Raw genomic sequence first — 27,584 nt, 5'->3', positions numbered from 1 at the left:
ATAGATACCCCCATCACATAGATTCCCCCCCCCTTTCTGCCCCACAGATCCCCCCCTTTCTGCCCCATTCTCCCCCTCTTCTGCCCCACAGATCCCCCCCTTTCTGCCCCATAGATACCCCCATCACATAGATTCCCCCCCTTTCTACCCCACAGATCCCCCCCTTTCTGCCCCATAGATACCCCCCCATCACATAGATTCCCCCCCCTTTCTGCCCCATAGAATCCCCCCTTTCTGCCCCACAGATCCCCCCCTTTCTACCCCACAGATCCCCCCCTTTCTGCCCCACAGATCCCCCCCTTTCTGCCCCATAGATACCCCCATCACATAGATTCCCCCCCCTTTCTGCCCCATAGAATCCCCCCTTTCTACCCCACAGATCCCCCCCTTTCTGCCCCATAGATACCCCCATCACATAGATTCCCCCCCTTTCTGCCCCATAGAACCCCCCCTTTCTGCCCCACAGATCCCCCCTTTCTGCCCCATAGATTCCCCCCATCACATAGATTCCCCATTTCTGCCCCATAGAATCCCCCCTTTCTGCCCCATAGAATCCCCCCCTTTCTACCCCACAGATCCCCCCCTTTCTGCCCCATAGAATCCCCCCCTTTCTACCCCACAGATCCCCCCCTTTCTGCCCCATAGATACCCCCCATCACATAGATTCCCCCCCCTTTCTGCCCCACAGATCCCCCCTTTCTGCCCCATTCTCCCCCTCTTCTGCCCCACAGATCCCCCCCTTTCTGCCCCATAGATACCCCCCATCACATAGATTCCCCCCCTTTCTACCCCACAGATCCCCCCCTTTCTGCCCCATAGATACCCCCCCATCACATAGATTCCCCCCCTTTCTGCCCCATAGAATCCCCCCTTTCTGCCCCACAGATCCCCCCCTTTCTACCCCACAGATCCCCCCCTTTCTACCCCACAGATCCCCCCCTTTCTGCCCCATAGATACCCCCCATCACATAGATTCCCCCCCTTTCTACCCCACAGATCCCCCCCTTTCTGCCCCATAGAATCCCCCCTTTCTACCCCACAGATCCCCCCCTTTCTGCCCCATAGAACCCCCCTTTCTGCCCCACAGATCCCCCCCTTTCTGCCCCATAGAATCCCTTTCTGCCCCATAGAATCCCCCCTTCTGCCCCATAGATCCCGCCCCTCACATGGTCTGTGGGGAGAAGAGCCCCGAGAGCGTGAGGCACTGGGACGCCAGCGTCTGCGAGGCCAGGTTCAGCGCCGGGCTCAGGGCTATGGGGAACATGGGGGAGATGTGGGGCTGCCCCATAGATGGAGCCATAGGGAGCCCCACAAGCCCCAGCCCTATAGGAACAAAGCACAGCCACCCAAAGCGCCCCATAGAGGCCCCATGGGGCTCCATAGAGACGGCAGAGAACCACATAGACACCACACAGAGCCCCATAGACACCCCATAGACACCCCATAGACACCCCATAGACACCTCATAGCCCCCCATAGATCCCTAACAGAGCCCCACAGACACCCATAGACCCCCATAGCCCCCCATAGACCCCTATAGACACCCCATAGACACCCCATAGATCCCCCATAGCCACCCCCCAGACACCCCCCAAACCACCATAGCCACCCCATAGACCCCTATAGACACCCACAGACCCCCATAGACACCCCATAGGACCCCATAGACCCCTATAGAGACCCCATAGACCCCCATAGCCACTCATAATCCCCCACAGATCCCCCGTAGACACCCCATAGCCCCCCATAGCCACCCCATAGACCCCATATCCATCCCATAGCCACCCACAGCCCCCCATTGACACTCCATAGCCACCACATAGACCCCCCAAACCCACCCCATAGTCCCCAATAACCACCCCATAGCCCCCCATAGAAACCCCATAGCCCCCCATAGCGCCCCCACAGACACCCCATAGCCCCCCATAACCACCCATAGCCACCCCATAGCACCCCACAACTACCCCATAGCCACCCCATAGCGCCCCATAGACCCCCATAGCGCCCCATAACCACCCATAGCCACCCCATAACCACCCCATAGCCACCCCATAGCGCCCCATAACCACCCCATAGCGCCCCATAACCACCCCATAGCCCCCCATAGAAACCCCATAGCCCCCCATAGCGCCCCATAGACCCCCATAACCACCCATAGCCACCCCATAGCGCCCCACAACCACCCCATAGCCACCCCATAGACCCCCATAGTGCCCCATAACCACCCCATAGCCCCCCATAGAAACCCCATAGCCCCCCATAGCGCCCCACAACCACCCCAATAGCCACCCCATAGCCACCCCATAGCGCCCCACAACCACCCCATAGCCACCCATAGCGCCCCATAGCCGCCCCATAGCCCCCCATAACCACCCATAGCCACCCCATAGCCACCCCATAGCCCCCTTACCAGTGAGCGCCGCGGGGTTGAGCGCCCCCAAGGGCAGGGCCCCATTGAGCTGCAGAGCGGCCTGGGCCGTGCTGGGCAGCTGCAGCCCGGAGCCTGGGGGGGAACAGAGACGCTATGGGGCAGGAGCCCCATAACCAACCCCCCCCCCCGCCCCATAGATCCCTGGTGCCCCATAGCCCCATAACCCAACCCCCCCGCCCCATAGAACCCTGTGCTCCATAGCCCCATAACCCCCCTCTGCCCCATAGATCCCTGTGCCCCATAACCAACCTCCCCTGCCCCATAGATCCCTGTGCTCCATAGCCCCATAACCCCCCCTGCCCCATAGATCCCTGTGCCCCATAACCAACCTCCCCTGCCCCATAGATCCCTGTGCTCCATAGCCCCATAACCAACCCCCCCCTGCCCCATAGATCCTGGTGCCCCATAGCCCCATAACCAACAACCTCCCCCGCCCCTTAGAACCCTGTGCCCCATAGCCCCATAACCAACCCTCCTGCCCCATAGATCCCTGTGCCCCAGAACCACACCCTCGGCCCCATAGATCCCTGTGCCCCATAACCAACACCCCCCGCCCCATAGATCCCTGTGCCACATAGCCCCGTAACCAACCCCCCCCACCCCAGAGATCCCTGAGCCCCATAGCCCCATAACAACCGCCCTCTGCCCATAGATCCCTCTGCCCCATAGCCCCATAACCACCCCAATCTGCCCCATAGCCCAATAAACACCCCACTCTGCCCCATAGCCCCCTTCCTGCCCCATAACCACCCCTTCCTGCCCCATAGCCCCCCTCTGCCCCATAACCACCCCCCCGGCCCCATAGCCCCATAACCCCCCTCTGCCCCATAACCCCCCTCTGCCCCATAACCCCCCTCTGCTCCACAACCCCCTCCCTGCCCCATAGCCCCCTCCGCCCCACAGCCCCATCACCACCCCACTCTGCCCCATAGCCCCCTCCCTGCCCCATAGCCCCACACCACCCCTCCCTGCCCCATAACCCCCCTCTGCCCCACAACCCCCTCCCTGCCCCATAGCCCCTCTGCCCCAACAGCCCCATCACCACCCCGCTCTGCCCATAGCCCCATAACCACCCCAATCTGTCCCATAACCTTCCCTTCCTGCCCCCTAACCACCCCTCCCTGCCCCATAACCCCCCTCTGCCCCATAACCCCCCTCTGCCCCATAACCCCCCTCTGCCCCATAACCCCCCTCTGCCCCACAACCCCCACCCTGCCCCATAGCCCCTCTGCCCCATAGCCCCATCACCACCCCACTCTGCCCCATAGCCCCCTTCCTGCCCCATAGCCCCATCACCACCCCTTCCTGCCCCATAGCCCCATAACCACCCCTTCCTGCCCCATAGCCCCCTTCCTGTCCCATAGCCCCATAACCACTCCCTCCCTGCCCCATAGATCCCAGTGCCCCATAGCCCCATCACGACCCCACTCCACCCCATAGCCCCCTTCCTGCCCCATAGCCCCATCACCACCCCTCCCTGCCCCATAACCCCCCTCTGCCCCACAACCCCCTCCCTGCCCCATAGCCCCTCTGCCCCACAGCCCCATCACCACCCCACTCCGCCCCATAGCCCCCTCCCTGCCCCATAGCCCCATAACCACCCCTTCCTGCCCCATAGCCCCCTCCCTGCCCCATAAGCCCCTTTGCCCCACAGCCCCATAACCACCCCTTCCTGCCCCACAACCCCCTCCCTGCCCCATAGCCCCTTTGCCCCACAGCCCCATCACCACCCCTTCCTACCCCATAGCCCCATAACCACCCCTTCCTGCCCCATAGTCCCATAACCACCCCTTCCTGCCCCATAACCCCCCTCTGCCCCATAACTACCCCCTCCCTGCCCCATAGCCCCCTTCCTGCCCCATAGCCCCATAACCACTCCTCCCTGCCCCATAGATCCCAGTGCCCCATAGCCCCATCACCACCCCACTCCACCCCATAGCCCCCTTCCTGCCCCATAGCCCCATCACCACCCCTCCCTGCCCCATAACCCCCCTCTGCCCCACAACCCCCTCCCTGCCCCATAGCCCCTGTGCCCCACAGCCCCATCTCCACCCCGCTCTGCCCCATAGCCCCCTCCCTGCCCCATAGCCCCATCACCACCCCTTCCTGCCCCATAGCCCCATCACCACCCCTTCCTGCCCCATAGCCCCATAACCACCCCTTCCTGCCCCATAGCCCCTCTCTGCCCCATAACCACCCCCTCCCTGCCCCATAGATCCCAGTGCCCCATAGCCCCATAACCACTCCAATCTGCCCCACAACCTCCCCTTCCTGCCCCCTAACCACCCCTCCCTGCCCCATAACCCCCCTCTGCCCCATAACCCCCCTCTGCCCCATAACCACCCCCTCCCTGCCCCATAGATCCCAGTGCCCCATAGCCCCATAACCCCCCCTCCCTGCCCCATAACCCCCTTCTGCCCCACAACCCCCTCCCTGCCCCACATTCCCCCCGCCCCATTTCCTGCCCCCCAAGTGCCTCACCCTCGGCCAGCTTGGCCATGAAGCTGGAGCCTCCCGCTGGGCCCCAGCAGCTCGGGCTCGTCGGGGCCCTCGGGGGGCAGAGGCAGGGGCAGGGGGAGGCCGAGCTCGGGGCCCTCGTGGACCTGCCCCACACGCATGGGGCGCCCGGCCAGCTCGAAGCCGTTGAGCTGCTCTAGGGCCCGGCGCGCGCATTCCGCCTCCGAGAACTGCAGTGGGGCAAGGGGGGGTCAATGGGGCTCAATGGGGCGCAATGGGGGTCAATGGGAGTCAATGGGGGTCAATGGGATCAATGGGGGTCAATGGGAGTCAATGGGAGTCAATGGGGGTCAATGGGGCTCAATGGGGGTCAATGGGATCAATGGGGCTCAATGGGAGTCAATGGGGGTCAACTGGAGTCAATGGGGGTCAATGGGGGTCAATGGAGTCAATGGGGCTCAATGGGGGTCAATGGGGGTCAACGGGAGTCAATGGGAGTCAATGGGAGTCAATGGGGGTCAACTGGAGTCAATGGGGGTCAATGGGAGTCAATGGGATCAATGGGGGTCAATGGGAGTCAATGGGAGTCAATGGGGGTCAATGGGAGTCAATGGGATCAATGGGGGTCAATGGGAGTCAATGGGGGTCAATGGGAGTCAATGGGAGTCAATGGGGGTCAATGGGGGTCAATGGGAGTCAATGGGGGTCAATGGGGGTCAATGGGAGTCAATGGGGGTCAATGGGAGTCAATGGGAGTCAATGGGGGTCAATGGGGGTCAATGGGAGTCAATGGGGGTCAATGGGAGTCAATGGGAGTCAATGGGGGTCAATGGGAGTCAATGGGGGTCAATGGGGGTCAATGGGGGTCAATGGGAGTCAATGGGGGTCAATGGGGGTCAATGGGAGTCAATGGGGGTCAATGGGAGTCAATGGGGGTCAATGGGGCGCCCGGCCAGCTCGAAGCCGTTGAGCTGCTCTAGGGCCCGGCGCGCGCATTCCGCCTCCGAGAACTGCAGTGGGGCAAGGGGGGGTCAATGGGGCTCAATGGGGCTCAATGGGGGTCAATGGGGGTCAATGGGAGTCAATGGGAGTCAATGGGAGTCAATGGGGGTCAATGGGGGTCAATAGGAGTCAATGGGAGTCAATGGGGGTCAATGGGGGTCAATGGGGGTCAATGGGAGTCAATGGGAGTCAATGGGGGTCAATAGGAGTCAATGGGGGTCAACGGGAGTCAATGGGGGTCAATGGGGGTCAATGGGAGTCAATGGGGGTCAATGGGGCGCCCGGCCAGCTCGAAGCCGTTGAGCTGCTCTAGGGCCCGGCGCGCGCATTCCGCCTCCGAGAACTGCAGTGGGGCAAGGGGGGGTCAATGGGGCGCAATGGGGGTCAATGGGAGTCAATGGGGGTCAATGGGATCAATGGGGCTCAATGGGGGTCAATGGGATCAATGGGGCTCAATGGGAGTCAATGGGGGTCAACTGGAGTCAATGGGGGTCAATGGGATCAATGGGGCTCAATGGGAGTCAATGGGGGTCAACTGGAGTCAATGGGGGTCAATGGGATCAATGGGGCTCAATGGGGCTCAATGGGGGTCAATGGGAGTCAATGGGGGTCAATGGGAGTCAATGGGGGTCAATGGGAGTCAATGGGGGTCAATGGGGCGCCCGGCCAGCTCGAAGCCGTTGAGCTGCTCTAGGGCCCGGCGCGCGCATTCCGCCTCCGAGAACTGCAGTGGGGCAAGGGGGGGTCAATGGGAGTCAATGGGGCTCAATGGGGCTCAATGGAGGTCAATGGGGGTCAATGGGAGTCAATGGGGGTCAATGGGAGTCAATGGGAGTCAATGGGGGTCAATGGGGGTCAATGGGAGTCAATGGGGGTCAATGGGAGTCAATGGGAGTCAATGGGAGTCAATGGGGGTCAATGGGGTTCAATGGGAGTCAATGGGGGTCAATGGGAGTCAATGGGAGTCAATGGGGGTCAATGGGAGTCAATGGGGGTCAATGGGGGTCAATGGGAGTCAATGGGAGTCAATGGGGGTCAATGGGGGTCAATGGGAGTCAATGGGGGTCAATGGGAGTCAATGGGGGTCAATGGGGGTCAATGGGGGTCAATGGGGGTCAATGGGGGTCAATGGGAGTCAATGGGGGTCAATGGAGTCAATGGGAGTCAATGGGGGTCAATGGGAGTCAATGGGGGTCAATGGGAGTCAATGGGGGTCAATGGGGGTCAATGGGAGTCAATGGGAGTCAATGGGGGTCAATGGGAGTCAATGGGAGTCAATGGGGGTCAATGGGAGTCAATGGGAGTCAATGGGGGTCAATGGGGCGCCCGGCCAGCTCGAAGCCGTTGAGCTGCTCTAGGGCCCGGCGCGCGCATTCCGCCTCCGAGAACTGCAGTGGGGCAAGGGGGGGTCAATGGGGCTCAATGGGGCTCAATGGGGGTCAATGGGGCTCAATGGGGGTCAATGGGATCAATGGGGCTCAATGGGAGTCAATGGGGGTCAACTGGAGTCAATGGGGGTCAATGGGGGTCAATGGAGTCAATGGGGCTCAATGGGGGTCAATGGGGGTCAACGGGAGTCAATGGGAGTCAATGGGAGTCAATGGGGGTCAATGGGGGTCAATGGGAGTCAATGGGGGTCAATGGGAGTCAATGGGAGTCAATGGGGGGCAATGGGAGTCAATGGGGGTCAATGGGAGTCAATGGGAGTCAATGGTGGTCAATGGGGGTCAATGGGGGTCAATGGGGGTCAATGGGAGTCAACGGGGCTCAATGGGGGTCAATGGGAGTCAATGGGGGTCAATGGGAGTCAATGGGGGTCAATGGGGCGCCCGGCCAGCTCGAAGCCGTTGAGCTGCTCTAGGGCCCGGCGCGCGCATTCCGCCTCCGAGAACTGCAGTGGGGCAAGGGGGGGTCAATGGGAGTCAATGGGGCTCAATGGGGCTCAATGGAGGTCAATGGGGGTCAATGGGAGTCAATGGGGGTCAATGGGAGTCAATGGGAGTCAATGGGGGTCAATGGGGGTCAATGGGAGTCAATGGGGGTCAATGGGAGTCAATGGGAGTCAATGGGAGTCAATGGGGGTCAATGGGGTTCAATGGGAGTCAATGGGGGTCAATGGGAGTCAATGGGAGTCAATGGGGGTCAATGGGAGTCAATGGGGGTCAATGGGGGTCAATGGGAGTCAATGGGAGTCAATGGGGGTCAATGGGGGTCAATGGGAGTCAATGGGGGTCAATGGGAGTCAATGGGGGTCAATGGGGCGCCCGGCCAGCTCGAAGCCGTTGAGCTGCTCTAGGGCCCGGCGCGCGCATTCCGCCTCCGAGAACTGCAGTGGGGCAAGGGGGGGTCAATGGGGCTCAATGGGGCTCAATGGGGGTCAATGGGGCTCAATGGGGGTCAATGGGATCAATGGGGCTCAATGGGAGTCAATGGGGGTCAACTGGAGTCAATGGGGGTCAATGGGGGTCAATGGAGTCAATGGGGCTCAATGGGGGTCAATGGGGGTCAACGGGAGTCAATGGGAGTCAATGGGAGTCAATGGGGGTCAATGGGGGTCAATGGGAGTCAATGGGGGTCAATGGGAGTCAATGGGAGTCAATGGGGGGCAATGGGAGTCAATGGGGGTCAATGGGAGTCAATGGGAGTCAATGGTGGTCAATGGGGGTCAATGGGGGTCAATGGGGGTCAATGGGAGTCAACGGGGCTCAATGGGGGTCAATGGGAGTCAATGGGGGTCAATGGGAGTCAATGGGGGTCAATGGGAGTCAATGGGAGTCAATGGGGGTCAATGGGGCGCCCGGCCAGCTCGAAGCCGTTGAGCTGCTCTAGGGCCCGGCGCGCGCATTCCGCCTCCGAGAACTGCAGTGGGGCAAGGGGGGGTCAATGGGGCTCAATGGGAGTCAATGGGGCGCAATGGGATCAATGGGGCTCAATGGGAGTCAATAGGGGTCAACTGGAGTCAATGGGGGTCAATGGGAGTCAATGGGGGTCAACGGGAGTCAATGGGAGTCAATGGGGGTCAATGGGAGTCAATGGGAGTCAATGGGAGTCAATGGGAGTCAATGGGGCTCAATGGGGGTCAATGGGGGTCAATGGGAGTCAATGGGGGTCAATGGGGGTCAATGGGAGTCAATGGGGGTCAATGGGGGTCAATGGGAGTCAATGGGGCTCAATGGGGCTCAATGGGGGTCAATGGGATCAATGGGGGTCAATGGGAGTCAATGGGGGTCAATGGGAGTCAATGGGAGTCAATGGGGGTCAATGGGAGTCAATGGGAGTCAATGGGGGTCAATGGGGGTCAATGGGAGTCAATGGGGGTCAATGGGAGTCAATGGGGGTCAATGGGAGTCAATGGGGGTCAACGGGAGTCAATGGGGGTCAATGGGGGTCAATGGGAGTCAATGGGGGTCAATGGGGGTCAACGGGGGTCAATGGGAGTCAATGGGGGTCAATGGGAGTCAATGGGGCTCAATGGGGGTCAATGGGAGTCAATGGGGGTCAATGGGGCTCAATGGGGGTCAATGGGGGTCAATGGGGGTCAATGGGGGTCAATGGGAGTCAATGGGGGTCAATGGGAGTCAATGGGAGTCAATGGGGGTCAACGGGAGTCAATGGGGGTCAATGGGAGTCAATGGGGGTCAATGGGAGTCAATGGGAGTCAATGGGGGTCAATGGGAGTCAATGGGGGGCGATGGGGGTCAATGGGTCTCTATGGGTCTCTATGGGGATCAACGGGTCTCAATGGGTCTCTATGGGGATCAACGGGTCTCTATGGGTCTCTATGGGTCTCTATGGGGCGCAGTGGGGCTCTCACCGTGATGAAGCCGTAGCCCTTGGACTGCCCGGTGTCTGGGTCCCGCATGAGGACGATGCTCTCGATCTGTGGGGCAGGGACCCCAATGGGCTCCAGCCCCGGCCCCATAGCCCATCCCTAGGGATGCCCCAGGATCCCCCCCTATGGGTCCCCCATATGGATCCCGCTATGGGTCCTGCTATGGGTCCCTCTATGGGTCCCGCTATGGGTCGCGCTATGGGTCCCTCTATGGGTCCCGCTATGTGTCCCGCTATGGGTCCCGCTATGGGTCTATGTGTCCCGCTATGGGTCCCGCTATGTGTCCCTCTATGGGTCCCGCTATGGGTCTCTCTATGTGTCCCGCTATGTGTCCAGCTATGTGTCTCGCTATGGGTCGCGCTATGGGTCCCGCTATGGGTCGCGCTATGTGTCCCGCTATGGGTCGCGCTATGTGTCCCGCTATGTGTCCCGCTATGGGTCTCTCTATGGGTCTCTCTATGGGTCGCGCTATGGGTCCCGCTATGTGTCCCGCTATGGGTCGCGCTATGGGTCTCTCTATGTGTCCCGCTATGGGTCCCTCTATGTGTCCCGCTATGGGTCTCTCTATGTGTCCCGCTATGGGTCTCTCTATGTGTCCCGCTATGGATCGCGCTATGGGTCCCGCTATGGATCGCGCTATGGGTCTCTCTATGTGTCCCGCTATGGGTCTCTCTATGTGTCCCGCTATGGATCGCGCTATGGGTCCCGCTATGGATCGCGCTATGGGTCTCTCTATGTGTCCCGCTATGGGTCTCTCTATGGGTCGCGCTATGGGTCTCTCTATGGGTCGCGCTATGGGTCGCGCTATGGGTCCCGCTATGGGTCCCGCTATGGGTCCCGCTATGGGTCGCGCTATGGGTCCCGCTATGGGTCTCTCTATGTGTCCCACTATGGATCCCTGCTATGGGTCCCATGGTCCCGCTATGTGTCCCGCTATGGGTCTCTCTATGGGTCCCGCTATGGGTCCCGCTATGGGTCGCGCTATGGATCCCCGCTATGTGTCCCCGCTATGGGTCTCTCTATGGGTCGCGCTATGGGTCCCGCTATGGGTCGCGCTATGGATCCCCGCTATGTGTCCCGCTATGGTCTCTCTATGGGTCCCGCTATGGGTCCCGCTATGGGTCCCGCTATGGGTCTCTCTATGTGTCCCGCTATGGGTCTCTCTATGTGTCCCGCTATGGGTCCCGCTATGGGTCGCGCTATGTGTCCCGCTATGGGTCTCTCTATGGGTCCCGCTATGGGTCCCGCTATGGGTCCCGCTATGGGTCTCTCTATGTGTCCCGCTATGGGTCCCGCTATGGGTCTCTCTATGTGTCCCGCTATGGGTCCCGCTATGGGTCCCGCTATGGGTCCCGCTATGGGTCTCTCTATGTGTCCCGCTATGGGTCCCGCTATGGGTCGCGCTATGGGTCCCGCTATGGGTCTCTCTATGTGTCCCGCTATGGGTCCCTCTATGTGTCCCGCTATGGGTCCCTCTATGGGTCGCGCTATGGGTCGCGCTATGTGTCCCGCTATGGGTCCCGCTATGGGTCCCTCTATGTGTCCCGCTATGGGTCCCTCTATGTGTCCCGCTATGGGTCCCACTATGTGTCGCGCTATGGGTCCCACTATGGGTCGCGCTATGGGTCCCGCTATGGGTCCCGCTATGGGTCGCGCTATGGGTCGCGCTATGGGTCTCTCTATGGGTCGCGCTATGGGTCCCGCTATGGGTCCCGCTATGGGTCCCGCTATGGGTCTCTCTATGTGTCCCACTATGGATCCCTGCTATGGGTCCCATGGGTCCCGCTATGTGTCCCGCTATGGGTCTCTCTATGGGTCCCGCTATGGGTCCCGCTATGGGTCCCGCTATGGGTCGCGCTATGGATCCCCGCTATGTGTCCCGCTATGGGTCTCTCTATGGGTCTCTCTATGGGTCCCGCTATGGGTCCCGCTATGTGTCCCGCTATGGGTCGCGCTATGTGTCCCGCTATGGGTCGCGCTATGTGTCCCGCTATGGGTCCCGCTATGGGTCGCGCTATGGGTCCCGCTATGGGTCTCTCTATGGGTCCCGCTATGGGTCCCGCTATGGGTCGCGCTATGGATCCCCGCTATGTGTCCCGCTATGGGTCTCTCTATGGGTCTCTCTATGGGTCCCGCTATGGGTCCCGCTATGTGTCCCGCTATGGGTAGCGCTATGGGTCCCGCTATGGGTAGCGCTATGGGTCCCGCTATGGGTCGCGCTATGGGTCTCGCTATGTGTCCCGCTATGGGTCCTGCTATGGGTCTCTCTATGTGTCCCTCTATGGGTCTCTCTATGTGTCCCGCTATGTGTCCCGCTATGGGTCGCGCTATGGGTCCCGCTATGGGTCCCTCTATGGGTCTCTCTATGGGTCCCGCTATGGGTCCCGCTATGGGTCCCTCTATGGGTCTCTCTATGGGTCCCGCTATGGGTCCCGCTATGGGTCCCGCTATGGGTCCCTCTATGTGTCCCGCTATGGGTCTCTCTATGGGTCCCTCTATGGGTCTCTCTATGGGTCCCGCTATGGGTCCCGCTATGGGTCCTGCTATGGGTCTCTCTATGGGTCGCGCTATGGGTCTCTCTATGGGTCTCTCTATGGGTCCCGCTATGTGTCCCGCTATGGGTCTCTCTATGGGTCTCTCTATGGGTCTCTCTATGTGTCCCGCTATGGGTCGCGCTATGGGTCTCTCTATGGGTCCCGCTATGGGTCCCGCTATGGGTCGCGCTATGGGTCTCTCTATGTGTCCCGCTATGGGTCTCTCTATGTGTCCCGCTATGGGTCCCGCTATGGGTCTCTCTATGGGTCCCGCTATGGGTCGCGCTATGTGTCCCGCTATGGGTCTCTCTATGAGTCCCGCTATGGGTCTCTCTATGTGTCCCGCTATGGGTCCCGCTATGGGTCGCGCTATGGGTCTCTCTATGTGTCCCGCTATGGGTCCCGCTATGGGTCTCTCTATGTGTCCCGCTATGGGTCCCACTATGTGTCCCGCTATGTGTCCCGCTATGGGTCGCGCTATGGGTCCCGCTATGGGTCCCGCTATGGGTCCCGCTATGGGTCCCGCTATGGGTCCCGCTATGTGTCCCGCTATGGGTCGCGCTATGGGTCGCGCTATGGGTCGCGCTATGGGTCCCGCTATGGGTCTCTCTATGGGTCCCGCTATGGGTCCCGCTATGGGTCGCGCTATGTGTCCCGCTATGGGTCCCGCTATGGGTCTCTCTATGGGTCCCGCTATGGGTCCCGCTATGGGTCGCGCTATGGGTCCCGCTATGGGTCGCTACCTTGCCGAAGGGCTCGAAGATGCCCCTCAGCATCTCCTTGGTGATGTTGCAGTGCAGGGAGCCCACGTAGAGGCGCATGGGGCCCCCCGAGCCCTTCTGCAGGTTGTTGGCCATGGCCGCCAGGCGGTTCTTCTCGGCCTATGGGGGGAGATGTGGGGCAGGGACCCATAGAGACACATAGGGACCCATAGGGACCCATAGAGACCCATAGGGACCCATAGGGACCCATAGGGACACATAGGGACCCATAGGGACCCATAGGGACACATAGGGACCCATAGAGACCCACATAGACCCCCCATACCCCCCCATATCCGCCCCCATATCCCCCCATAGACCCCCATAACCACCACACAGACACCCCATATCCACCCCACATCCCCCCCATATCCCCCCCATAACCCCCCCATAGCCGCTCCATATCCCCCCCATATCCCCCCCATACCCCCCCATAGACCCCCATAACCACCTCATAGACATCCCATATCCCGCCCCATAGCGCCCCATATCCCGCCCCATATCCCCCCATAGACCCCCATAACCACCTCATAGACACCCCATATCCCGCCCCATAGCACCCCATATCCCACCCCATATCCCCCCCATATCCCCCCATAGACCCCCATAACCACCTCATAGACACCCCATATCCCGCCCCATAGCGCCCCATATCCCCCCCCATATCCCCCCCATATCCCCCTCATATCCCCCCCATATCACCCCCATATCCCCTCCATATCCCCCCCATATCACCCCCATATCCCCCCCATAGACCCCCATAACCACCTCATAGACACCCCATATCCCCCCATATCACCCCCATATCCCCTCCATATCCTCCCCATATCACCCCCATATCCCCCCCATAGACCCCCATAACCACCTCATAGACACCCCATATCCTGCCCCATAGCGCCCCATATCCCACCCCATAACCACCCCATATCCCCCTCATATCCCCCCCCATATCACCCCCATATCCCCTCCATATCCCCCCCATAGACCCCCATAACCACCTCATAGACACCCCATATCCTGCCCCATAGCACCCCATATCCCCCCATATCCCCCTCATATCCCCCCCCATATCACCCCCATATCCCCTCCATATCACCCCCATATCCCCTCCATATCCCCCCCATAGACCCCCATAACCACCTCATAGACACCCCATATCCCGCCCCATAGCGCCCCATATCCCGCCCCATAATCCCCCCATATCCTCCCCATATCACCCCCATATCCCGCCCCATATCCCCCCATAGACCCCCATAACCACCTCATAGACACCCCATATCCCCCCCCATATCCCCCCCATATCCCCCCATAGACCCCCATAACCACCTCATAGACACCCCATATCCCACCCCATATCCCCCCATAGACCTCCATAACCACCTCATAGACACCCCATATCCCGCCCCATAGCGCCCCATATCCCGCCCCATATCCCCCCCATATCACCCCCCTATCCCCTCCATATCCCCCCATAGACCCCCATAACCACCCCCACATCCCGCCCCACATCCCACCCCATATCCCCCCCATATCTCCCCCATATCCCCTCCATATCCCCCCCATATCCCCCCATAACCACCTCATAGACACCCCATATCCCGCCCCATATCCCGCCCCATATCCCCCCATATCCCCCCCATATCCCCCCCATATCCCCCCCCACATCCCGCCCCACATCCCGCCCCACATCCCGCCCCATAGCGCCCCACCTGCGAGGCCTGCACGATGATGGGCACTCCGAGCAGGCGCTGCCCCGTGAGCCCTATGGCCAAGGGCACCGATTGGATGTCGCAGAACTCCACGTAGGCGATGCCCTTGGAGCGCCGCGAGTTGCGGTCCGAGATGATGCGCACGTCCCGCACCTGCCGTGGGGCGGACCCATAGAAAGTGTGGGGTGGGACCCATAGAAAGTGTGGGGTGGACCCATAGAAAGTGTGGGGTGGGACCCATAGGAAGTGTGGGGTGGGACCCATAGGAAGTGTGGGGCAGACCCATAGAGAGTGTGGGGTGGGACCCATAGAAAGTGTGGGGTGGGACCCATAGGAAGTGTGGGGCAGACCCATAGAGAGTGTGGGGTGGGACCCATAGAAAGTGTGGGGCGGACCCATAGAGAGTGTGGGGCGGGACCCATAGAGAGTGTGGGGCGGGACCCATAGAGAGTGGGGCGGGACCCATAGAGAGTGTGGGGTGGACCCATAGGAAGTGTGGGGCGGGACCCATAGAGAGTGTGGGGCAGGACCCATAGAGAGTGTGGGGCAGGACCCAGAGAAAGTGTGGGTGGGACCCAGAGAAAGTGTGGGGCGGGACCCATAGGAAGTGTGGGGCAGACCCATAGAGAGTGTGGGGTGGGACCCATAGGAAGTGTGGGGTGGGACCCATAGAGTGTGGGGCGGGACCCAGAGAAAGTGTGGGGCAGACCCATAGAAAGTGTGGGGCGGACCCATAGAGAGTGTGCGGCGGACCCATAGGAAGTGTGGGGCGGGACCCATAGGAAGTGTGAGGTGGACCCATAGAGAGTGTGGGGCGGGACCCATAGGAAGTGTGGGGCAGGACACATAGGAAGTGTGGGGTGGACCCATAGAGAGTGTGGGGCGGGACCCATAGGAAGTGTGGGGTGGGCACATAGAGAGTGTGGGGCGGACCCATAGGAAGTGTGGGGCGCAACCCATAGGAAGTGTGGGGCAGGACCCATAGGAACCATGGGGCAGGACCCATAGAAACCATGCGGCAGGACCCATAGAAACCGTGGGGCACGACCCATAGAAACCGTGGGGCAGGACCCATAGAAACCATGGGGCAGGACCCATAGAAACCATGGGGCAGGACCCATAGAACCCGTGGGGCAGGACCCATAGAAACCGTGGGGCAGGACCCATAGAAACCATGGGGCAGGACCCATAGAGAGCGTGTGGCAGGACCCATAGAAAGCATGGGGCAGGACCCATAGAGAGCATGCGGCAGGACCCATAGAAACCATGGGGCAGGACCCATAGAACCCGTGGGGCAGGACCCATAGAACCCGTGGGGCGTGACCCATAGAACCCGTGGGGCAGGACCCATAGAAAGCATGGGGCAGGACCCATATAAACCATGGGGCAGGACCCATAGAAACCATGGGGCGTGACCCATAGAACCCGTGGGGCAGGACCCATAGAAACCATGCGGCAGGACCCATAGAAACCGTGGGGCACGACCCATAGAAACCGTGGGGCAGGACCCATAGAAACCATGGGGCAGGACCCATAGAATCCGTGGGGCAGGACCCATAGAACCCGTGGGGCAGGACCCATATAAACCATGTGGCAGGACCCACAGAAACCATGGGGCAGGACCCACAGAACCCGTGGGGCAGGACCCACAGAACCCGTGGGGCAGGACCCACAGAGGTGACGCTTGGACCCCCAGAGAGGCTGAAGACAGCACAGGCACGCTCTAAAGCGCCCCACTGAAGTTATGGGGCAGCCCCACGGCGGCTATGGGGCAGCCCCATGGCGGCTATGGGGCAGCCCCCCGGCGGCTATGGGGCAGCCCCACGGCGACGCTGACCTTGCCCACGGCCGAGAAGAAGTCCTCGAGGTCGCGGGGCCGGATGCGCGCCGCCAGCTGCATGCAGAACACGGTGCGGGCGTCGCGCTCCTCGGGGCTCAGGCTGCCCAGCGGCTCCCTGCCCGCACGGGACATGGCGTGTCAGGGCGTGGTAGAGCGTGTCAGGGCGTGTCAGGGCGTGTCAGAGCGTGTTAGAGCGTGTCAGAGCGTGTCAGGGCGTGGTAGAGCGTGGTAGAGCATGTTAGAGCGTGTTATCGTGTGTTAGAGCGTGTTAGAGCGTGTTATCGTGTGTTATCGTGTGTTAGAGCGTGTTATCGTGTGGTAGAGCGTGTTAGAGCGTGGTAGAGCGTGGTAGAGCGTGTTATCGTGTGTTAGAGCGTGTTAGAGCGTGTGTTAGAGCGTGTTAGAGCGTGTTAGAGCGTGTTATCGTGTGTTAGAGCGTGTTAGAGCGTGTTATCGTGTGTTAGAGCGTTATCGTGTGTTAGAGCGTGTTAGAGCGTGTTATCGTGTGTTAGAGCGTGTTAGAGCGTGTGTTAGAGCGTGTTATCGTGTGTTAGAGCGTGTTAGAGCGTGTTAGAGCGTGGTAGAGCGTGTTAGAGCGTGTTATCGTGTGTTATAGCATGTTATCGTTAGAGCGTGTTATCGTTAGAGCGTGGTAGAGTGTGTCAGAGCGTGTTATCGTGTTAGAGCGTGTTATCGTGTGTTAGAGCATGTTATAGTGTGTTAGAGCGTTAGAGCGCGTTAGATCGTGTTAGAGCGTGTTATAGTGTGTTAGAGCGTGTTATCGTGTGTTAGAGCGTGTTATAGTGTGTTAGAGCGTTAGAGTGTGTTATCGTTAGAGCGTTAGAGTGTGTTAGAGCGTGTTATCGCATGTTAGAGCGTGTTATTGTGTGTTAGAGCGTGTTATCGTTAGAGCATGTTATCGTTAGAGCGTTAGAGTGTGTTAGAGCGTGTTATCGCATGGTAGAGCGTGTTATAGTGTGTTAGAGCATTAGAGCGTGTTATCGTGTGTTAGAGCGTTAGAGCGTGTTAGAGCGTTAGAGCATGTTATCGTGTGTTAGAGCGTGTTAGAGCGTGTTATAGTGTGTTAGAGCGTTAGAGCGTGTTATCGTGTTATCGTGTGTTATCGCATGTTAGAGCGTGTTATCGCGTTAGAGCATGTTATCGTGTGTTAGAGCATGTTATCGCGTTATTGTGTGTTAGAGCATGTTACCACGTGTTAGTGTGTTATCGCGTATTATCACGTTAGAGCATGTTATCACTTGTTATCGCGTCTTGTCACGTGTTACCGTGTGTCAGAGCGTGTTATCGTGTATTAGAGCATGTTATTGCATGTTATCATGTATTAGAGTATGTTATCGTGTTAGAGCATGTTATCGTGTGTTAGAGCATGTTACCGCATGTTATTGCGTTAGAGCATGTTATCGTGTGTTAGAGCATGTTATCACGTTACCGTGTGTTAGAGCATGCTATCACGTGTTAGAGCATGTTATCACGTTATCACGTTATCGCATGTTACAGCATGTTGTGTTATCATACGCTATCACGTTATCATGTGTTAGAGCATGTTATCACATATCACCATGTGTTATCACGTTATCGTATGTTATCACTTGTTATCACTTGTTATCGCATGTTATCATGTGTTAGAGGATGTATCGCATGTTATCATGTGTTACCACATGCTATTGCGTGTTATTCCGTTACCTGTTATCCCTTGTCATCCCATGTTACCCCATGTTATCCATGTTACCCCATGTTATCCATGTTATCCCATGTTATCCATGTTAACCCATGTTACCCCATGTTATCCCACGTTATCCCATGTTATCCCATGTTACCCCATGTTACCCATGTTATCCCATGTTACCCCATGTTACCCCATGTTACCCCATGTTACCCCATGTTATCCCATGTTATCCCATGTTATCCCGTGTCTCACCTCACGGGGCTCTTCTCCCGGTACAAGGGGCTCTTGCTGTGCCCGAAGCGGCGCCTGGGGGGCAGAACATGGGGGTCAATGGGGGGTGCATTTTGGGTTGATGTGGGGCTGAGATGGGGCGGATGTGGGGGTTGATATGGGGCGGATGTGGGGGTTGATATGGGGCGGATGTGGGGGTTGATATGGGGCGGATGTGGGGCTGATGTGGGGCGGATGTGGGGGTTGATATGGGGCGGATGTGGGGCTGATGTGGGGCGGATGTGGGAGTTGATATGGGGCGGATGTGGGGGTTGATATGGGGCGGATGTGGGGGTTGATATGGGGCAGATGTGGGGCTGATGTGGGGCAGATGAGGGTTGGATATGGGTGAGATGTGGGTCAGCTGTGGGGCTGATTTGGGTTGATTTGGGGCTAATGTGGGTCAGCTGCGGAGCAGCTGTGAGGCAGCTATGGGTCAGCTATGGGGCAGCTGTGGGCGGCTATGGGTCAGCTATGGGTCACCTATGGGGCGGATGTGGGGCAGCTGTGGGTCAGCTATGGGGCAGTTCGGGGTCAACTACGGGGCAGCTATGGGGCAGATGTGGGTCAAATGTGGGTCAGCTATGGGGTGGATGTGGGTCAGCTATGGGGCAGATTTGGGGCCGTTTTGAGTTGATTTAGGGTTGATTTGGGGCCGTTCTGGGCTAGTTTGGGTCAGCTATGGGTCAGCTGTGGGTCAGCTATGGGGCAGATGTGGGTCAGCTATGAGGCAAATGTCGGTCAGCTATGAGGCAGCTATGGGTCAGCTATGGGTCAGATGTGGGTCAGCTATAGGTCCGCTATGGGGCGGATGTGGGGCAGCTATGGGGCAGATGTGGGGCAGCTATAGATCAGCTATGGGGCACCTATGGGGCAGATATGGGGCAGCTATAGGGATGGGTCAGCTGTGGGGCAGCTATGGGGCAGCTGTGGGGCACCTATGGGTCAGCTATGGGTCAGCTATGAGGCAGCTATAGATCAGCTATGGGTCACCTATGGGGCAGCTATGGGTCAGCTATGGGTCACCTACGGGGCACCTATGGGGCACCTATGGGTCAGCTATGGGTCAGCTATGGGTCACCTATGAGGCAGCTATGGGTCAGCTATGGGGCACCTATGGGTCAGCTATGGGTCAGCTATGGGGCACCTATGGGTCAGCTATAGGGCACCTATGAGGCACCTATGGGGCACCTATGGGGCACCTATGGGTCAGCTATGGGGCACCTATGGGTCACCTATGGGTCACCTATGGGGTAGATGTGGGGCACCTATGGGGCACCTATGGGTCACCTATGGGGCAGCTATGGGGCACCTATGGGTCAGCTATGGGTCACCTATGGGGCACCTATGGGTCAGCTATGGGGCACCTATGGGTCAGCTATGGGGCACCTATGGGTCACCTATGGGTCAGCTATGGGGCACCTATGGGGCACCTATAGGGTGGATGTGGGGCAGCTATGGGGCACCTATGGGTCACCTATGGGGCAATGGGGCACCTATGGGTCAGCTATGAGTCAGCTATGGGGCACCTATGGGTCAGCTATGGGTCACCTATGGGGCACCTATGGGGCAGCTATGGGGCAGCTATGGGGCACCTATGGGGCAGCTATGGGGCACCTATGGGTCAGCTATGGGTCACCTATGGGGCACCTATGGGGCAGCTATGGGGCAGCTATGGGGCAGCTATGGGGCACCTATGGGTCAGCTATGGGTCACCTATGGGTCAGCTATGGGGCAGCCATGGGGTGGATGTGGGGCAGCTATGGGTCAGCTATGGGGCAGCCATGGGGCGGATGTGGGGCAGCTATGGGTCAGCTATGGGGCAGCCATGGGGCGGATGTGGGGCAGCTATGGGTCAGCTATGGGGCAGCCATGGGGTGGATGTGGGGCACCTATGGGTCACCTATGGGTCAGCTATGGGGCAGCTATGGGGCAGCTATGGGGCGGATGTGGGGCAGCTATGGGTCACCTATGGGTCAGCTATGGGTCACCTATGGGTCAGCCATGGGGTGGATGTGGGGCACCTATGGGTCACCTATGGGTCAGCCATGGGGCGGATGTGGGGCAGCTATGGGGCACCTATGGGTCAGCCATGGGGTGGATGTGGGGCACCTATGGGTCACCTATGGGTCAGCCATGGGGTGGATGTGGGGCAGCTATGGGGCACCTATGGGGCAGCCATGGGGCGGATGTGGGGCACCTATGGGTCACCTATGGGTCAGCCATGGGGCGGATGTGGGGCTCACCGGGCGCGGTCATCGCGGCGCCGGTCGCGGCTGCGGGAGCGGCTCCCCCCCCGGCGGCGCTCGCGGCTGCGGCTCCGGTGACGGCTCCGGCGCTCGCGGCTCCGGCGGCGCCGATCCCGGTCCCGGTCCCGGCTTGGGGGGCAATGGGGGGCAATGGAAGTCAATGGAAGTCAATGGGGGTCAATGGGAGTCAATGGGGCTCAATGGGGGGCAATGGAAGTCAATGGGGGGCAATGGGGGGCAATGGGGGTCAATGGGAGTCAATGGGGCTCAATGGGGGGCAATGGAAGTCAATGGGGGGCAATGGGGCTCAATGGGGGTCAATGGGGGTCAATGGGAGTCAATGGGGGTCAATGGGGGTCAAAGGAAGTCAATGGGGGTCAATGGAATCAATGGGGAGCAATGGGGGTCAATGGGGCTCAATGGGTGTCAATGGGGCTCAATGGGAGTCAATGGGGCTCAATGGGGGGCAATGGAAGTCAATGGGGCTCAATGGGGGGCAATGGAAGTCAATGGAAGTCAATGGGGGGCAATGGGGCTCAATGGGGCTCAATGGGGGTCAATGGAATCAATGGGGGTCAATGGGGAGCAATGGGGGTCAATGGGTGTCAATGGGGGTCAGTGGAAGTCAATGGGGCTCAATGGAATCAATGGGGAGCAATGGGGGTCAATGGGGGTCAGTGGAAGTCAATGGGGGGCAATGGGGGGCAATGGGGGTCAGTGGAAGTCAATGGGGGGCAATGGGGGGCATTGATCCCCATTGACTCCATGGATCCTCATTGACCACCATTGACTTCCATTGATCCCCATTGACCCCACTGAGCCCCACTGATCCCCATTGACCCCCATTGACTCCATTGATCCCCATTGACACCCATTGATCCCCATTGACACCCATTGATCCCCATTGACACCCATTGGCCCCACTGATTCCATTGACCCCCATTGATCCCCATTGAACTCCATTGACACCCATTGACTCCCATTGGCCCCACTGACCCCCATTGACTCGCACTGCCCCACACTGACCCCCGTTGACTCCACTGATCCCCATTGACCCCCATTGATCCCCACTGACATCCATTGAGCCCCATTGCCCTCATTGACCCCCACTGTCCCCCATTGCCCCCCATTGACTCCATTGACCCCCATTGAGTCCCATTGACTCCCACTGCCCCCCATTGACTCCATTGACCCCCATTGACTCCCATTGACCCCCACTGCCCCCCATTGACTCCATTGCCCCCCATTGACCCCCATTGCCCCCCATTGAGTCCCATTGACTCCCATTGAGTCCCATTGACCCCCATTGCCCCCCATTGACTCCCATTGCCCCCCATTGACTCCATTGCCCCCCATTGACTCCCATTGCCCCCCATTGACTCCATTGCCCCCCATTGACCCCCATTGCCCCCCATTGAGTCCCATTGACCCCCATTGACTCCATTGCCCCCCACTGCCCCCCATTGCCCCCCACCTGTGTCTGTGCTCACGGCTCCGGCTCCGGCTCCTGCTCCGCTTCTTCCGGCTGCGGCCATGGGGCGAGGGGGGGCATGGGGTGAGGACCCCCCCATTGACCCACAGGGGGACCCATTGATCCCATTGGGACCCCATTGAACCCCATTGGCACCCCATTAACCCCTATTGGGACCCCATTGACCCCTATTGGGACCCCATTGACCCCCATAGGGACACCATTGACCCCCATAGAGACACCATAGCGCCCCATAAGGACCCCATTGACCCCCATAGGGACACCATAGCACCCCATAGGGACCCCACTAACCCCTACAGGCACCCCACTGACCCCCATAGGCACCCCATAGGGACCCCATAGGCACCCCATAGCGCCCCACAGGCACCCCACTGACCCCCATAGGCACCCCATAGCGCCCCATAGGCACCCCGTAGCACCCCATAGGGACCCCACTGACCCCCATAGGAACCCCATAGCACCCCATAGGGACCCCATTGACCCCCATAGAACCCCACAGCGCCCCATAGGCACCCCATTAACCCTCACAGACGCCCCATTGACCCCCATAGGCACCCCATAGCACCCCATAGACACCCCATTGACCCCCATAGGCACCCCATAGGGACCCCACTGACCCCCATAGGCACCCCATAGGGACCCCATAGGCACCCCATAGCGCCCCACAGGCACCCCACTGACCCCCATAGGCACCCCATAGCGCCCCATAGGCACCCCGTAGCACCCCATAGGGACCCCACTGACCCCCATAGGAACCCCATAGCACCCCATAGGGACCCCATTGACCCCCATAGAACCCCACAGCGCCCCATAGGCACCCCATTAACCCTCACAGACGCCCCATTGACCCCCATAGGCACCCCATAGCACCCCATAGACACCCCATTGACCCCCATAGGCACCCCATAGGGACCCCATTGACCCCCATAGGCGCCCCATAGGCACCCCACTGACTCCCATAGGGACCCCACTGACCCCCACAGGCACCCCATAGCGCCCCATAGGGACCCCATAGTGCCTCATAGGCACCCCATAGGGACCCCATAGCGCCCCATAGGGACCCCACTGACCCCCATAGCGCCCCATAGCGCCCCATAGATCCCCTTCCCCACCTGCTTTCCTTCTTGGCCTCTTTGCTGCTCTCCTCCGGTGCCTGCTATGGGGTGAAGGGGGGGGGGGGGTCCATAGTGATCACGTGACCTCTATGCCCCACCCACCCCCCCATCACGTGACCTCCCCCATGGCCTCACCTGAGTGGCTGGAGCCTCCGCTGGCGCCTTGGAGGGGCCGGGTTGGGCCTGGAAAAGGGGGGGGGGGGGGCAGGGTTAAGAGGGGCCCCATAGATTCTATGGGGCTCCATAGGGCGATATGGGACCCCATTGAACCCATTGGGACCCCACTGAACCCCATTGGGACCTCATTTACCCCCAATGAACCCCATTAAACCACACTGGGACCCCATTCAACCCCATTGGGACCCCACTGAACCCCATTAGGACCCCATTAAACCCCATTGAACCCCATTGGGACCCATTAACCCCCATTGGGACCCCAATAACCCCCATTGGGACCCCACTGGGACCCCATTAACCCCCATTGAACCAAATTGGGACCCCATTGAACCCCAATAACCCCCATTGGGACCCCATTAACCCCCATTGGGACCCCATTAACCCCCATTGAACCCCATTGGGACCCCATTGAACCCCATTGGGACCCCATAAAACCCCATTGGGACCCCATTAACCCCCATTGAACCCCATTGGGGCCCCACTGAACCCCTTTAGACCCCAATAACCCCCATTGGGACCCCATTAACCCCCATTAACCCCCATTGGGACCCCATTAACCCCCATTGAACCCCATTGGGACCCCATTGAACCCCATTAACCCCCATTGGGACCCCATTAACCCCCATTGAACCCCATTGGGGCCCCACTGAACCCTTTAGACCCCAATAACCCCCATTGGGACCCCATTAACACCCCACTGGGACCCCATTAACCCCCATTGAACCCCATTGGGACCCCATTGAACCCCTTTAGACCCCATTAACCCCCATTGAACCCCATTGGGACCCCATTAAACCCCCATTGGGACCCCATTGAACCCCACTGAACCCCATTGGGACCCCAATAACCCCCATTGGGACCCATTAACCCCATTAGGACCCCACTGGGACCCCAATAACCCCCATTGAACCCCATTGGGCCCCATTGAACCCCTTTAGACCCCATTAACCCCCATTGGAACCCCATTAACCCCCACTGAGACCCCATTCAACCCCATTGGGACCCCACTGAACCCCATTAGGACCCCATTAAACCCCATTGAACCCCACTGGGCCCCCATTGAACCCCATTGGGACCCCATTAACCCCCATTGAACCCCATTGGGACCCCAATAACCCCCATTGGGACCCCATTAACCCCCATTGAACCCCATTGGGACCCCATTGAACCCCCATTGGGACCCCATTAACCCCCATTGAACCCCATTGGGACCCCATTAACCCCCATTGGGACCCCATTGAACCCCACTGAACCCCATTGGGACCCCAATAACCCCCATTGGGACCCCATTAACCCCCATTAGGACCCCACTGGGACCCCAATAACCCCCATTGAACCCCATTGGGCCCCCATTGAACCCCTTTAGACCCCATTAACCCCCATTGGAACCCCATTAACTCTCACTGGGACCCATAAAACCCCATTGGGACCCCATTAACCCCCTTTAGACCCCATTAAACCTCTTTGCACCCCATTAGGACCTCATTAACCCCCATTAGATCCCCATAGGCCCCTATACCAACCTAGACTCCCATAGATCCCCTATATCACCCCACAGACCCCTATATCACCCCACAGACCCCCTATATCACCCCACAGATCCCCTATATCACCCCACAGACCCCCTATATCACCCCACAGACCCCCTATATCACCCCACAGATCCCCTATATCACCCCACAGACCCCCTATATCACCCCACAGATCCCCTATATCACCCCACAGATCCCCTATATCACCCCACAGACCCCCTTGTTTCACCCCACAGACCCATATAGACCCCCTATATCACCCCACACACCCCCTATATCACCCCATAGACCCCTATATCACCCCATGGACCCCCTATATCACACCACACATCCCTATAGTCCCCCTATATCACCCCACAGACCCCCTATATCACCTCACAGACCCCCTATATCACCCCACAGACACCCTATATCACCTCACAGACCCCCATACACCCCCTATATTACCCCATAGACTCCCTCTATCACTCCATACACCCCCATACACCCCTCTATCACCCCATAGACCCCCTATATCACCCCATAGACCCCCACAGACCCCCTATATCACCCCATAGACCCCCTATATCACCCCGTAGACCCCCATACACCCCCTATATCATCCCATAGACCCCTATAGACCCCTATATAACCCCATGGCCCCCCTATATCACCCCACAGACCCCCATACACCCCCTATATCACCCCACAGACCCCCTATATCACCCCATAGACCCCTTCTATCACCCCACAGACCCCCTATATCACCCCATAGACCCCTTCTATCACCCCATAGACCCCCATAGACCCCCTCTATCACCCCACAGACCCCCTATATCACCCCATAGACCCCCATATTACCCCACAGACCCCTACAGACCCCTCTATCACCCCACAGACCCCCTCTATCACACCACAGACCCCCTATATTACCCCACAGACCCCTATAGATCCCTATATCACCCCATACACCCCCATACACCCCCAATATCACCCCATAGACCCCCTATAACACCCCACAGGCACCCACAGACTCCCTATATCACCCCATAGACCCCCTATATCACCCCATAGACCCCCTGCATCACCCCATAGACCCCCACAGACCCCCTATATCACCCCATAGACCCCCTGCATCACCCCATAGACCCCCACAGACCCCCTATATCACCCCATAGACCCCCATACACCCCCTATATCACCCCACAGACCCCCTATATCACCCCATAGACCCCCTGTATCAACCCATAGACCCCTATATCATCCCATAGACCCCTATATCACCCCATAGACCCCCATTCACCCCCTCTATCACCCCACAGACCCCTATAACACCCCATAGGCACCCATAGACCCCCTCCATCACCCCACAGACCCCCTCTATCACCCCATAGACCCCCCATACACCCCCTATATCGCCCCATAGAGCCTCTATACCGCCCCATAAACCCCCTCTATCACCCCATAGACCCCCTATATCACCCCACAAACCCTCTATATCACCCCATATGCACCCATAGACCCCCTCTATCACCCCATAGACCCCCTATATCACCCCACAGACCCCCATACACCCCCTGTATCACCCCACAGACCCCTGTATCACCCCATAGACCCCTTCTATCACCCCATAGACCCCCTATATCACTCCATAGACCCCCATACCCCCCTATATCACCCCATAGACCCCCTCTATCACACCATAGACCCCCTGTATCACCCCATAGACCCCTATATCACCCCACAGACCCCCATACACCCCCATATCACCCCACAGACCCCTATAACACCCCATATGCACCCACAGACCCCCTCTATCACCCCATAAACCCCCTATATCACCCCACAGACCCCCATACATGCCCTATATCACCCCACAGACCCCCTCTATCACCCCACAGACCCCCTCTATCACCCCCATAGACCCCATAGACCCCCTATATCACCCCATAGACCCCCTATATCACCCCATAGACCCCCATATCACCCCATAGACCCCTATATCACCCCATAGACCCCCATATCACCCCACAGACCCCCCCCACCCCCAATACCACCCCATAGACACCCCCCCCCCCAACCTCACCTCCTCCTTCTTATAGGGCGCCTCCAGCATGGCCTCGATGACGATATCGAAATCGTCTGACGTCATCGCGTCCGTCTATGGGGGGGGGGGGGAGAGGGACACACACAAACAAAGGGGTCTCAGCCCCCCAAGTACCCACAATGCCCCTCTCCACCCCCCCCCCCTTCCTGCCCCATAGCACTCACCGGGTCCTGCAATGGGTTCGAGCCCGCGGCCTCCATCTTTGGCACAGGGGAGGGGAAAGGGGAAAGGGGGGGGGGGGGGGGGGCCACGCACACCACGGCCACGCCCCCCCTTTGACGTCGGCGCCACGCTGCGATGACGACGGCGGTGACGTCACCCGCAAGACACGCCCTTTTAACCCCCCCACCCAACCAACCGCGCATGCGCGCTCCCCTCACCTCCCCCCCCCCTTCCCCTTTTTACCCCCA

At 59.2% G+C, this 27,584-nt stretch overlaps 1 protein-coding gene across 1 annotated transcript; it reads right to left on the bottom strand.

Moving 5' to 3' along the window:
* Window positions 1-1,156: 1,156 nt before the first annotated feature.
* On the bottom strand, window positions 1,157-27,389 carry LOC133264395 (probable RNA-binding protein 23). Its single transcript, XM_061444341.1, is given in 14 exon segments — window positions 1,157-1,251; window positions 2,411-2,503; window positions 4,913-4,931; window positions 4,933-5,118; window positions 9,705-9,770; window positions 13,000-13,137; window positions 14,727-14,879; window positions 16,564-16,681; window positions 18,506-18,559; window positions 20,770-20,901; window positions 23,377-23,420; window positions 23,515-23,562; window positions 27,154-27,228; window positions 27,339-27,389. Coding segments are annotated over 14 exon segments (1,251 nt in total). The 5' UTR covers window positions 27,375-27,389; the 3' UTR covers window positions 1,157-1,162.
* Window positions 27,390-27,584: the final 195 nt, after the last annotated feature.

This window comes from Pezoporus flaviventris, unplaced genomic scaffold (assembly GCF_033815535.1).
Source record: "Pezoporus flaviventris isolate CSIRO_AGI_PZ_B2104156 unplaced genomic scaffold, CSIRO_AGI_Pfla_v1 ptg000809l, whole genome shotgun sequence".
NCBI classification, from domain to species: Eukaryota; Metazoa; Chordata; class Aves; order Psittaciformes; family Psittacidae; genus Pezoporus; species Pezoporus flaviventris.
This window is presented reverse-complemented; position numbering and strand designations above follow the sequence as displayed.